Source organism: Canis aureus, chromosome 8 (genome assembly GCF_053574225.1).
Source record: "Canis aureus isolate CA01 chromosome 8, VMU_Caureus_v.1.0, whole genome shotgun sequence".
Classification (NCBI taxonomy): domain Eukaryota; kingdom Metazoa; phylum Chordata; class Mammalia; order Carnivora; family Canidae; genus Canis; species Canis aureus.
In genome coordinates, this window is record NC_135618.1 from 60,475,859 (window position 1) to 60,488,028 (window position 12,170).

At 44.1% G+C, this 12,170-nt stretch overlaps 2 protein-coding genes and 1 long non-coding RNA gene across 6 annotated transcripts in view; 1 reads left to right on the plus strand and 2 right to left on the minus strand.

Moving 5' to 3' along the window:
- LOC144319368 (uncharacterized) overlaps positions 1-3,782 on the plus strand; it is a 26,430-nt gene extending 22,648 nt beyond the window's left edge. Inside the window, exons 3-4 of one of the 2 annotated variants that reach the window (XR_013385202.1) lie at positions 1,187-1,250; positions 3,451-3,782. This is a non-coding gene — a long non-coding RNA (uncharacterized LOC144319368). The remainder of the gene's footprint in view (positions 1-1,186; positions 1,251-3,450) is intronic. The other variant, XR_013385201.1, reaches the window with a different exon arrangement.
- ZNF629 (zinc finger protein 629) overlaps positions 1-12,170 on the minus strand; it is an 83,391-nt gene that overhangs the window by 50,170 nt on the left and 21,051 nt on the right. The window lies entirely within an intron of this gene.
- The window catches only part of BCL7C (BAF chromatin remodeling complex subunit BCL7C), a 54,186-nt gene that overhangs the window by 9,285 nt on the left and 32,731 nt on the right, over positions 1-12,170 (minus strand). The window contains exons 6-7 of one of the 3 annotated variants that reach the window (XM_077907354.1): positions 8,606-8,802; positions 329-7,648 (exon numbers count right to left, since the gene is read on the minus strand). In XM_077907354.1, the coding sequence (XP_077763480.1) occupies positions 7,636-7,648; positions 8,606-8,802 (210 nt within the window). In that variant the 3' untranslated portion in view covers positions 329-7,635. Of the gene's footprint in view, positions 1-328; positions 8,803-12,170 lie in introns of those variants that run through there. The other 2 variants (XM_077907353.1, XM_077907355.1) reach the window with 2 other exon arrangements.

Genomic DNA, 12,170 nt, shown 5'->3' on the forward strand with positions numbered 1-12,170 from the left:
ATTTTCCAGATAAGGAATCTAAGCTAATAAATGATGGAGGTGGGGTTTAAATCCAGGTTGTCTTGACTCCACAATTTAATTAATTTATCATGTGTTAAATAACAAAGATCCATGAAATAAAATATTGAATAATATTAGGAGAAACAGGGGAAGCTGGGTGGCTTAATGGTTGAGTGTCTGCCTTTGGCTCAGGTCATGGTCCCAGGGTCCTGGAATTGAGTCCCACATCCGGTTCCCCTCAGGGAGCCTGCTTCTCCCTCTGCCATGTCTCTGCCTTTCTCTCTGTGTCTCTCATGAATAGATTAAAAAAATCTTTTAAAAATATATATTAGGAGAAACATGAGAAACAGTTTTATTGGAAATATTCTAATACATTTTCTGAACAAGAAATCAAAAAATAAATAAGGACATAGCAGATATGAACATCCAAAGTTTTTTAACCTGAAAACAAATAGTGTACCTTCTATTCAAGTTCCATGGACAGTGACAAAATTCAACAAGAATATTAAGTTACAGAGAATATTTTGGTAAATTTTGAAAAGTGGAAATTCTAAAAGTCAGTCTCTGATCAAAATGCAATACAGCTAACAATAATATAAAACACGCCACTTAGAAATGGAAAAACATGAATAGCATATCAAATTACAAGAAGTAAATCAAGAGTAAAAAAACAAACCATTAGAAAATAATTTTAAAAACAGGATACAGTCAAAACTATCTGCAGAGGTAATTAACACCATTAAATGCTTTTAGGGTCAAAAAGAGAAAAATAAAATGAATTAAGCACATAAGTTGAGATTTTGGAAAAGAGCATAAAAATAGCCTTTCCTCCCCTAAAAAAAATGGAGAAAGGAAATACTTGAAATAGAAAACAGAAAAAAAAACACACACCCAGAAGCTTAAGAGTAGGAGAGATGTGCCTTCCAGCCTGTTGACAGAGAGGTATATAGCAGCACTCAGCATGAACTTGGTCCTCTGACAGGTGTCCTCAATCCTCCCCCTCCTCACTGTGCATGCTCTGCTTGGTGTGCTATCTACTGCTGAGTTCAGTTACCCAGTTCTCATTTCTCCAACTAGTAACAATTTCTCTATGTCAGCACCACATCTTGTACACAATGTGCCTGCATGGTGGCATTTTCACATGCTTTACAACAAATTCTCTCCACTGTGATTCCTGTTCTATTAGACTTGCAGTCTTTAGAAGAGGAACTATGTCCTGATCATCAGTGTATCCTCAGGACTTGGGACAGGTGAGTCCTTAATAAATGTTTGTTGAATGAAGGAATGAGTGGATGGGCTCAAGCACTGATTCCTGAGTTACATTTGGTCGTGGGTTGCTTCTGTCCCCACTACCCAACCACAGGCTCCAAGCCAATGTCTTGAGGCCTGGAAATGAGTTATTCCAACAGTAAGAGGACTAACCATAAAGTAGCTGACTAATGGGATATTTATGTAACCGACAATGATTGTGTGGACAATGTCAATAAAATATGAGGAAAAAAGAAAAAAAAAGGAAAAAAAATATATGAGGAAAAAGGGCTTTGATTTTTTCCCTTATTTTTCTCTTCTGCTTGAATGATCAAATGTTTCCTTTGTGAAATGGAAAATCGTCCTCTCTGTCCTCAAGGCTTAGTTCAAATGCCACCTTCTCCAGAGAACTTTCTCTCATTTCTCCAACTAGTAATAATCTTGCCATTTCTGGCCTTCCAGAACATCTGCCCCTCCCTCTGGTCTCTTGAAATTCTACCTTTGCTTATTTGTGTCTCCATGAGCTGTGGATATTCTCTAGACAGGATTGTGGGTCTTCTGCATAGCACCACCCCTGAGAAGTGAAGGATGCACTAGGATGTTCATCCAGACTCAGCCCATTTTCCTTGGCATGTGGTAGGGGTGCAGACAGGACAGCATACTTTGAATGGGTGGTTGGTTGCCTGGCTGACAGACTACACTGAACTCAAAGCATGTGAGGGCAGAGAATCACAGTGACCAAACAGACTCCCGCAAACCTCAGGATCAGCTTCCACCTACAATGCACCTTTTCACCTTTTCAATGGGCTTAGAAAAGATCCCAGAGGGAAGTTGTGCAGCTCCAGCTAGAATGAGCCAGGGAGATGAGGGATGCTATCATTACCAGAGGCTGAGAAATAGCCCTGAGGCAGATGTGTTGATCATCTTTTGTGCCCAGGTGGATAAGGAGAGGGCATTCCAGACACAGGGATCCATCTGAACAATTGTCAGTGGCAAGAGGATAGCAAATTTACTTTAGAAAGAACCATAGTGTTAGCCACTGCCATGACTCTCCCTCTTTACTTGGCTGTCAGAACAGTCTTTCTAAAACTCAGATCATACTGTGGCATTCACTCCCCTACTCAGAACTCTTCAGTGGTTCCCCATAGCCCTCAGTATTTGGTCTGACATTACAGGCTTCACACAACCTGGCCCCCCATCTCTCCATTGTCATCTCCTGCTACACACATCATGCCTCCAAACAGTGAACTCCCTTAGGATTCCTAGTCTTGCCTCTCTTTCCTCACTATACTTACAGCATTTCATCCAGGACCATGCATTCAAAAATCACCCATACATGGCAACTCCTAAATTGTCCTCTGCTCTGGACTTCTCTCCAGAACAAAACATATCCAATTACTACTTGACATCTTCACCTGGATGTCAAAGACATCTCAAACTCAACTATCTAAAATACCCATCTCAACTGACTCCCTTACTCTGCTTATCTTCCCCATATCAGTAAATATCTCCACCAACCACCCAGTTACTCCCTGGTCATTCTCTCTCTGTCCACTTGCACTTTCCCACACCATGAGTTCCCACCGATTCTATAGCCAAAGTTTCTTGAACATCCAAATTCATTCTCTGATCTAAGCCACATATCCCACCTGGACTACACAAGAGCCACCTGCCGGGTCTTCCTGCTTCCTCCTCTGAGCCCCTACAACATATTCTTACACACAGTCAGAGTCTAATACGCAAATTGAACAAAGCAGGGTAAAATCCAGGCTTCTAGTTTTAAGAGGCTTCTACTGGCCAAATCTGGGATAATTTGAGCACCAAAATAATTAAGGTTAATAACTAAGATTATTGGAAAGCAGTAGGAACCCAAAAGTCCCGGCTAATAATAAATATATAAATAAATAGGCAGGAAAATGTCAAGGGGAGAGAGAGCTGAAGCCATTCTGTAACCCTCCTAACACTGATTTGCTCCAGGCAAGAAGCCTCCTTGGATATTAAATCTCATCTACTTAGTAATCTCTGGAATAGGATATTTGCACATTTGTAACTATCTCCCTGATTGCTTATCAGTGACAAGGGAAAAACAGTAAGTACAGCTTAATCAGACAAAATTTAAATCACCAAGGAGGAGGAGATAGACTGTGTATGCCTTTTGTTGTCTCACAGGAAAGACACAGTAACATTTCTATCATCTTCCAGCAGGAATGTGTGATGAAGAAATAGAGGACAAATGAGGAACATTCTCTTAACGGGGAAAACTAAATTTTCCCATCATGTCAATGTCATGGAAGACAAAGCCAACTATTCCAGATTAAAGGAGACTAAAGAGGGATCCCTGGGTGGTGCAGCGGTTTGGCGCCTGCCTTTGGCCCAGGGCATGATCCTGGAGACCCGGGATCGAATCCCACATCAGGCTCCTGGTGCATGGAGCCTGCTTCTCCCTCTGCCTGTGTCTTTGCCTCTCTCTCTCTCTCTGTGACTACCATAAATAAATAAAAATTAAAAAAAAAGAGACTAAAGAGAAATAACAATGGAATGCATCACTTCATTTCTAGACTGGATTCTGGACTAGAGGGAAAATGCTATGTAAAGGACATTATTGAGCTAATTGACAAAAAAGGGTGGTAAATGAGATATTGTTTTGCATTATAGTTCAAAATAAGGGTCACATGTAACACTTCATATAGAGAAAGAATCGGTAATTTTAACAGGTGAATTTGGGACAAAGGACAGACGGATGCCCATTGTACTATTCACCTCTCTTTGTAACTTTGAAATTATTTCCAAATAAAAAGTTAACCCAAAGAATCCAGGCTCCTTAACATGGCCCACAAGGCACCTGCCACCCCCTTCCCCCCAGCCACCCTGTCCAGTCTTATCTTGACCAGTCTTATAACAGCCAGCATACTCAGCTCCATTAATCCATTGACATGGTTGCCTTTCAGGTTCCCCAACATAGCAGTTCTTGCTCACCCCTGGGTCTTCATGCGCACACCTACTATTGCCTTTATAAGGACTTCTCTTCCCCCAACTCAGTTCTCAGTGATACAATAATTATCATTTCTCAAAATGGTTTTTGACCCCCACTCTGACCTAACACAGACCTATTATATTCTTTCATAGCTCCTCGACTTTTGCTTCATGATACTTATCACAGTTTGTAATAGTTCATATTTTGGGAGGATTCCTTTTTTTTTTTTTTTTTTTTTGGGAGGATTCCTAATGCCATCTTCTCTAGTAGCCTGAAAGCTCTCTAAAGCCAGGGATCTCATTTGTTTCACTCCTGAATGTTGTCCTCCATCCCTGCTACTGGACCTGGCACACTGCCAGGCACTTAGGACACAGCTAATTAAATGATGAATTCCACCCTCCAAGTTCACCCGCAAATTGTTGACAGCTCTCAGAGAACATACCCTACAATCCACATCTAGTTCCAGGAACGGATTCATGAGGCTCTGTCTATTCAGGCTTCTTGGATTCCCTATCACTACACCAGTGATTGAAACTAAGAGGCCATGGTAAGGAAGAAGGGGGACTTGGGGGAAGGCGTATGTTAATGGAGAGCTGATGAATTCAGCTGAGAGCCTGGAACCTCAGAGGGGGATGTCAAGGAGGTAGTTGGCTGGATTGAGCTGGTGCTCAGAGGGGCAGTTGGGATTAGAGAGGTGACCCATGGCCAAAGCTGTGGGCATCATCAGGAGGATCCCTCACACACCTGTATGTGCAAAAGAAAGATAAAAGAGTCCAAGGAATGGGGCCTGAAGGACCCAGACTTAAGGGCTACACAGGAAAAATGTCTCTGGAAGCAAAGAAACAGTGTCCAGAAAAGTAGGAGTAATATTGGGAAGGAGAAAGAGAAAGAGTTGTCATAGAAGGCCAGAGAGGAGGCCAGTTAGGCGCTAAACCCCATACATTTGTGTTTCCTTTTTCCTTGTTCAAGCTCAGCATCTGGCATCCCATGAGTTAAGCTGGACTGGTGGGGACTAAGGGCTTGGACTCTTGCCTGAATCTTGACTCGACCACAAATAGGCTGTGTGACTTGGGGCCATGGACTTAATTCCCAGACTCCAAGCCCCTGTCTGTAAAACAGAAATTGTGCTAGTATTCACTTTTCAGGGCTGCTGCCAGGATTACATGAGCTCATCTCTGGAGAGCTCTTTGATCCATGTTTGGTTTATAGTCTGGGGAATGAATGAACATCATAGGTGCACACATGGCAGGAGCCGGATGCACGGCCCAGCTAAGAGGATTGTTTTCCTAGGATTAGCCAATGATAGGGCTTCAGACAATAGTCAAAGAACCCCCTCACCACCTTCTATCCAGGTCCCCTTCCCCTGATCCAATCCCTATTAAACAAACCTATAGTGAGCAGATTCCATTTAACACAGTCCCTTCTCCAAAGCTTCTTTCTGAAAATTCTTTCCTTCCACCCTCCAAAGCGTGCCCAAGTCAGACGATGCCAGAGTCTGTCCACTTGATTGCAACTAAACCCTGTTTCCCAAGTAACCATGGTGACACCTCTTCCTCAACACAGCCACCTTCTGTGAATATCAGTAAGTATTCCCAGGCCTCTTACTCCCAGCTCTAATGTCTGTCAGTAACTTCTGACCATCCCATCTCTGAAGGAAAGAGAAGCATGTGGATACCACTTCACAGCTTAAAAAGCAAACATAACTCTCCTTTCATCCTCACAAAGGCCCTGTGAGGTAGATACAGCAGATGATAACTCCCCTGGCCCACGTTTATTGAGTATTTACACTGTACCATGCTCTGTGTGAGTCATTTTCATATGTGATCTCATTTAAACTCACCCAAATCCTATGAAGTGGGCTCAGTTTTTCCATTTTACAGAGGAGAAAAATGGGGCTCAGAGTGGCTAGAACTTGGCCCATATCAAAGAGGTAGTAAGTAATGGGTTCAAACCCTCAGACCATCTATTTGACTCTAAAGCCACACTTAACCCTTCAACAGTCTGGCCTCACAAAACAAGTATGTTATTTCCAGGCACCATCCTACCCATTAAATTGAAGCTCAGAGAGGTAAAGTAACTTGCCCAAAGTCTCACACCCAGGAACTAGCATGGAGCTGAGATCCACAATTGGATCTTCTGGCTCTGAGAGCCCTGAAACCAGGGAGCATCAGTGACTGGGCCTGATGATATACTAGGTAACTATTTCTGTAGTCAATTTGCCTTGCCAATCCTGCTCAGCCCAGGATAGTATTTCTATGCAGGAAGTCCTTCCTGATATTTTCTGGGAAATTTGTGTTTTTCTGAATCCCAAGACCAATCAGTAAAGAGATTGGGAAAATAGGAAAAAGTGTTCTAATTCTCCTGTGAGAATTCATGCTTAGCAATAAACATAGGGGCATTCCTGGTATGAAAGAATCACTGACATCCAGTAGAAAGCATGAGAAGAAAATGCTGATATACAGAGTCCAAGATTAAGGCAGACGTGTCGGAAACTTGGGTCAGGAGGAGAGAAGTGGGGGTGCCTGGCTGGTTCAGTAAGAGGAGCATGTGACTCTTGATATTGTAAACAGAATATTAATCTGTTTACATGCATCATATATCTCATACAAATTCTATGAGTGATGCTCCCAGAAATAAATTTTGGAAACAAGTCTTCAAATTGGCAATTTCAACACATACTTCTGTGTGGTACAGTTATCTTGATGAAGATTTAACATTTTGTTATTAAAATACTACCCAATAATGTTCTTTGATATTTTTTGGTTTTTCAATATTTGCTCTAGCCTACAGTTCTTTGTAACTACTCTCATTTATTTTAAAGAATACAGAAAATTATGAAAAATACAGAATAATATGATTTCAGGAATCCCAAAGAATTCCAATTTCTCATTTCCAAACCCTGAAGATGAGCATCTGTTGGGAAATTAGAAACCTTAGCCCAGAGGAAGTGGATGAGCTTCCAAGCAGCTTCTGGGATGGCAAACTACGAGGCCATCTTTCTTGGTTTTCAGGAAGTCTCTGCATAGGAGCAGATCCAAGAATAGAGCTTCCTTGGCCAATATCCCTCTAAAGGCAAAGATTCTGAGAAGAGGTTACTTCAGGGATCCATGGGCTGAGCCTGAAGTATTGGTCTTAATGTGGGATGTCTGAAGGCTCAAGTTTTATCTCAATCTCATTCCAGAGAGTATCTGCTCATTTTAATATACAAAGTTTTGTGCAATTATCATGAGAAAAATGGATGCTCCATAAATGGATGCCCTGTCAAACCTGCACTTTCACTCTTGTACCCGAAGAAGGGCTACAGCAAGCAGGGTGAGCTGTGGAATCAGGCGGGCAGACCTGGATCTGTATGCTGGTTTTGTGCCACATATGGGCTGTGTGACTTTGGGCAGGTCCCTTAACCTCTCTGAGACTTAGTTTCTCCATCTGTAAAATGTTGATAATGAAAACACCGGTGTCACTGGGATGTTGTGAGGATTAAATGAGATAATTGATGTAAATCACAATGCCTAGCACAGAGTAAGCTCTCAATAAATGGGAGACATTATTTGCTAATGTGACAGGCCCAGTGGTGGAGTCCGTGGAAGCTCTTGGAACCACTCAGGGCTCCTGTGCCCCCATCCTTCAGCAGGTGAGGATTTTCCAGGTCTCTGGGCTCTGCCAGAACCCTGGGATACCCCCTCCCAACACACACACACTAGCCCAGGATGCCTTCTCTGGTCCCTGCGGGGCCAGGCTGTGAGGCGAGTGGGCACCAGGGCAGAAAGGCCTCTGCCCCACGTGGTTCCCAGGGGACTGGCGAGTTTGGCACCAGGTGGAAGCTCTTGAAGCATGTCCTCTGGTGCTTGAGGTAACCCTGCCCCAGGCCTGGCATCCGTGGGCCCACCCAGGGTGGAGCTGGGTTTGGGGTTGAGGTGGGGCTGGAAGGGAGGTGGTGTTTGGGGTGGGAGATGGGGGTTCAGTGGGGGCGGGGTGCTGCATGGTTTCCACGTGTGCCCCCGCCCAGGGGGGTGGCTGGCGGTGTCGCAGGAGGCTGGAGGCCAGCAGACGCGGGGTGAGGGCACTGGTGACAGAGGAGGTGGGCATGGCGGAGCCTTCGCGGCCAAGTGTCCTCAGGCGCTGGGTGTGGTCCCAGTTGTGCCAGAGCCCTTTTCACACTTGGGGTGCCAGGGGAACCCGCTCACTGCGCGGGGGTCAGTGGCAAGCAAGATGGGTGCTGTGACCTTAGGTGCGGGGCAGGCTAGGGCAGCTCGCCACCCAAAGTTCTTGCTGTAACTGTAGGGCTGGGAGGCTCCTTCCACCCTAGGGCATGGGCAGGTGGCTGGATCTTGGGGCGGCCAAGAGAGACCCAGGGGCCTCACCTTGCCTGGGGAGCCCACTCACCTCCCCTTCCCCTGGGGGATCGTCCTGGGTGCCCTAGGGGTCTTGCTTCCTCCCCCGGGGGCTCTGGTGTCTGGCAGCACCATGGAACCTGGCCGGGCATTTGTCCGGAGGCCTCTTCTGGGAAGGAGCCTCCTGAGGGGCTCTGTCTTCAGACCTTTCTCATGGAGGGCTCTTCTGGTCATTCTCACTCCCGAATCCTGCAGGAGGAAGAGAAGAATCTGGGTACTTACTGTTTTCTCCTCCCTCCACCCAATACTAGGAAAATTCTGCCTTGGGAATCTTCAGTGCAGCAACTTGGTGGGAAATCTGCCAAGGACAGAGTTTGGTGTTTCTGACAGCAGGTGGAGGTTGAGGTAGGGGTTTGTGGGAACCCAGATCCTGAAATTTGACAGAGCTGGGCCACTCTACACTTTGTTGCCATGTGATTGGAGGCAGGTTACACAACTTCTTACAGTCTTAGTGGGGATAATGGTGAAGGCAGCTTCAAAGGACTGTCAGTGTTCAGGGAGTCCACAGACCCTCAGGAGGGCAGGGCACAGCAGTGATACTTTAAATTGGAAAGGTCAAATATAAATCTGTGCCTTAAAACTTTTTCCAATTCTGTCGTTACCAGATGAGGTCCAATATCCTCTCCCCCCTACAAACTATCATGTATACCCCTAATGCCCAGATATCAGTGTCTTATATTATTTAGCATTAAAATAACTAGGAGTCCTTGGAGAGTAGCTGATTCCATTTCTTAAACAAGAAAAATCTACAAGCATCTTGTTGATGCCAAAAAACAAGGATATTTTCAAGCATGTTAGGGTAGTGTTACAAAGACAAATATCCTAATTTTTTTCTTTTTAGATTGTATTTATTTATTCATTAGACACATACACACACACACACACACACACACACACACAGAAGCAGAGACACAGGCAGAAGCAGGCTCCATGTAGGAAGCCCAATGTGGGACTCGATCTCAGGACTCCAGGATCACGCCCCAAGCCAAAGGCAGATGCTCAAACGCTGAGCAATCCAGGCGTCCCGACAAATATCCTAATTAAATGGACTACCATTTTCAAAGCTATTACGATTTGAGCACCCTAAAATCTATAACAATCATTCTGCACAACTGAAATATCTGGGGAAGGCTGTGAGTCTCTCACCTACTCAAAAGTAGAAAGTTCAGGGATCCCTGGGTGGCGCAGCGGTTTGGCGCCTGCCTTTGGCCCAGGGCGCGATCCTGGAGACCTGGGATCGAATCCCACATCGGGCTCCCGGTGCATGGAGCCTGCTTCTCCCTCTGCCTGTGTCTCTGTGCCTCTCTCTCTCTGTGACTATCATAAATAAATAAAAAAATTTTTAAAAAAAGTAGAAAGGTCATATAAAATCTTCAAAAAGGCAAATGTACTACAGGTACACTCTACTATAGGTACTAGAGGTACTCCTCAAAGTAGTTGTACTAGAAAGGTGATGAGAATAGATATATATAATTTTGATTTTTTTTATAAATAGGAGAATATCAATATATGGATATATTTGTTAAAGATTTTATTTATTTATGAGAGTCAAAGAGAAAGGGAGAGACACAGGCAGAGGGAGAAGCAGGCTCCCTGCAGGGAGCTCTATGTGGGACTCCATCCCAGGACCCTGGGATCACAACCTGAGCCAAAGGCAGAAGCTCAACCACTGAGCCACCCAGGTGCCCAATATATGATATTTTGGTTCTTCTATTATTCCTCTACTTCTATTTATAAGGCATAAACATGAACTCATTTCTATCTGTGCAAGGAGGGAAGAATAGACCCAGAGAACTGTAAGCCCAGTGACCCTGGGAAGAACAGGTTACCATGACTGTACAGCACTGATAAATACATATAGTAGCCAGGTAGGAGGAGATGTCAACATTGTTCTGAGTTGATGATGTACCCATTTGTCCTGATGAGAACTAACTTCAACATACTTATTACCTCATCTCCTAAGAAAATAGTTTTCAGGGGCATCTGGGTGGCTCAGTGGTTGAGCATCTGCCTTTGGTTCAGGTCATGATCCCGGAGTCCTGGGTTCGAGCCCCACATCAGGCTCCCCAAAGGAGCCTGCTTCTCCCTCTACCTATGTCTCTGCCTCTCTCTGTGTGTCTCTCATGAATAAATAAATAAAATCTTAAAAAAAAAAAAAAAGAGAATAGTCTTCAACCTGAGGAGCTTAAAAAATACTGGGCTACTGGGGATCCCTGGGTGGCTCAGCGGTTTAGCACCTGCCTTTGGCCCAGGGTGCGATCCTAGAGTCCCGGGATCGAGTCCCACGTCAGGCTCCTGGCATGGAGCCTGCTTCTCCCTCCTCCTGTGTCTCTGCCTCTCTCTCTCTCTATGTCTATCCTAAATAATAAATAAATAAATATTTTTTAAAAATATTGGGCTACAAAAAAAATACCGAGCTACAGGTCCCATCACAAAAGATCCCCAGATTCTATAATAAGGGATTAATATTCAGGATAAAGAACTCTCACAGCTTAACAACCACAAAAGTAACAAACATTAAAAAATGGGCAAAGGACTCGAACAGACATTACTCCAAAGAACACCACAAATGGCTAACAAGCACATGAAAAGATGCTCAACATCGCTATTAGGGAAATGCAAATCAAAACCACAATGAGAAAACCACAAAACCACAAAAATCACACTCATTTGAATGGCTACTATTAAAGAAAACCCCAGAAAATAACAAATGTTGATGAGGGTATGGAGAAATTGAAACATTTGCAGACAGTTGGCAGGAATGTAAAATGGTGCAGCTATTGTGGAAAACAGTATGGCAGGCCTGAAAAGAGCTGGCAGGGAAGCACGCGTGGCTCAGCAGTTTAGCGCCGCCTTCAGCCCATGGCATGACCCTGGAGTCCCGGGATTGAGTCCCGCATCGGGCTCCCTGCATGGAGCCTGCTTCTCCCTCTGCCTGTGTGTGTGTGTCTCTCTCTCCCTGAGTCTCTCATGAGTAAATAAATAAAATCTTAAAAAAAAAAAAAAAAAAGAGAAGAGCTGGCAATTCCACTGCTGGGTAAACAAAAATAATTGAAAGCAGAGTCTTAAAGAAATGTTTGAACACCTAGTCAAGGGATGGAAGCAACCCAAGTGTCCATTGATGGATGAATGGATAAACAAAACATGGGATATTATATACAATGGAATATTATCCACTCCAAAAAAGGAAGGAACTTCTGACATGGGCTGCAACATGGGTAGATTATGAGGATATTCTGTTAAGTGAAATTAAGCCACAAAACAAAACAAGTACTGCATGATTTCATTCATAGGAGGCATCTAGGGTAGTCAAATTCAGAGCCAGAACGTGAAAGAGTGGGGGTCAGAAACTGGGGGGAAAAGGGAAAGAGGAGTTACTGTTTAATGTGTACTGTTTCAGTTTTGCAGGATGAAAAGAGTTCTAGAGATTGATGGTGGTGATGGTTACACAACAAGATTAATGTACTCAATGCTACAGAATTTTCCACTTAAAAATGGTTAACATGGGGGTGACTGAGTAGCTCAGTTGGTTAAGCAGCTGCCTTTGGCTCAGGTCA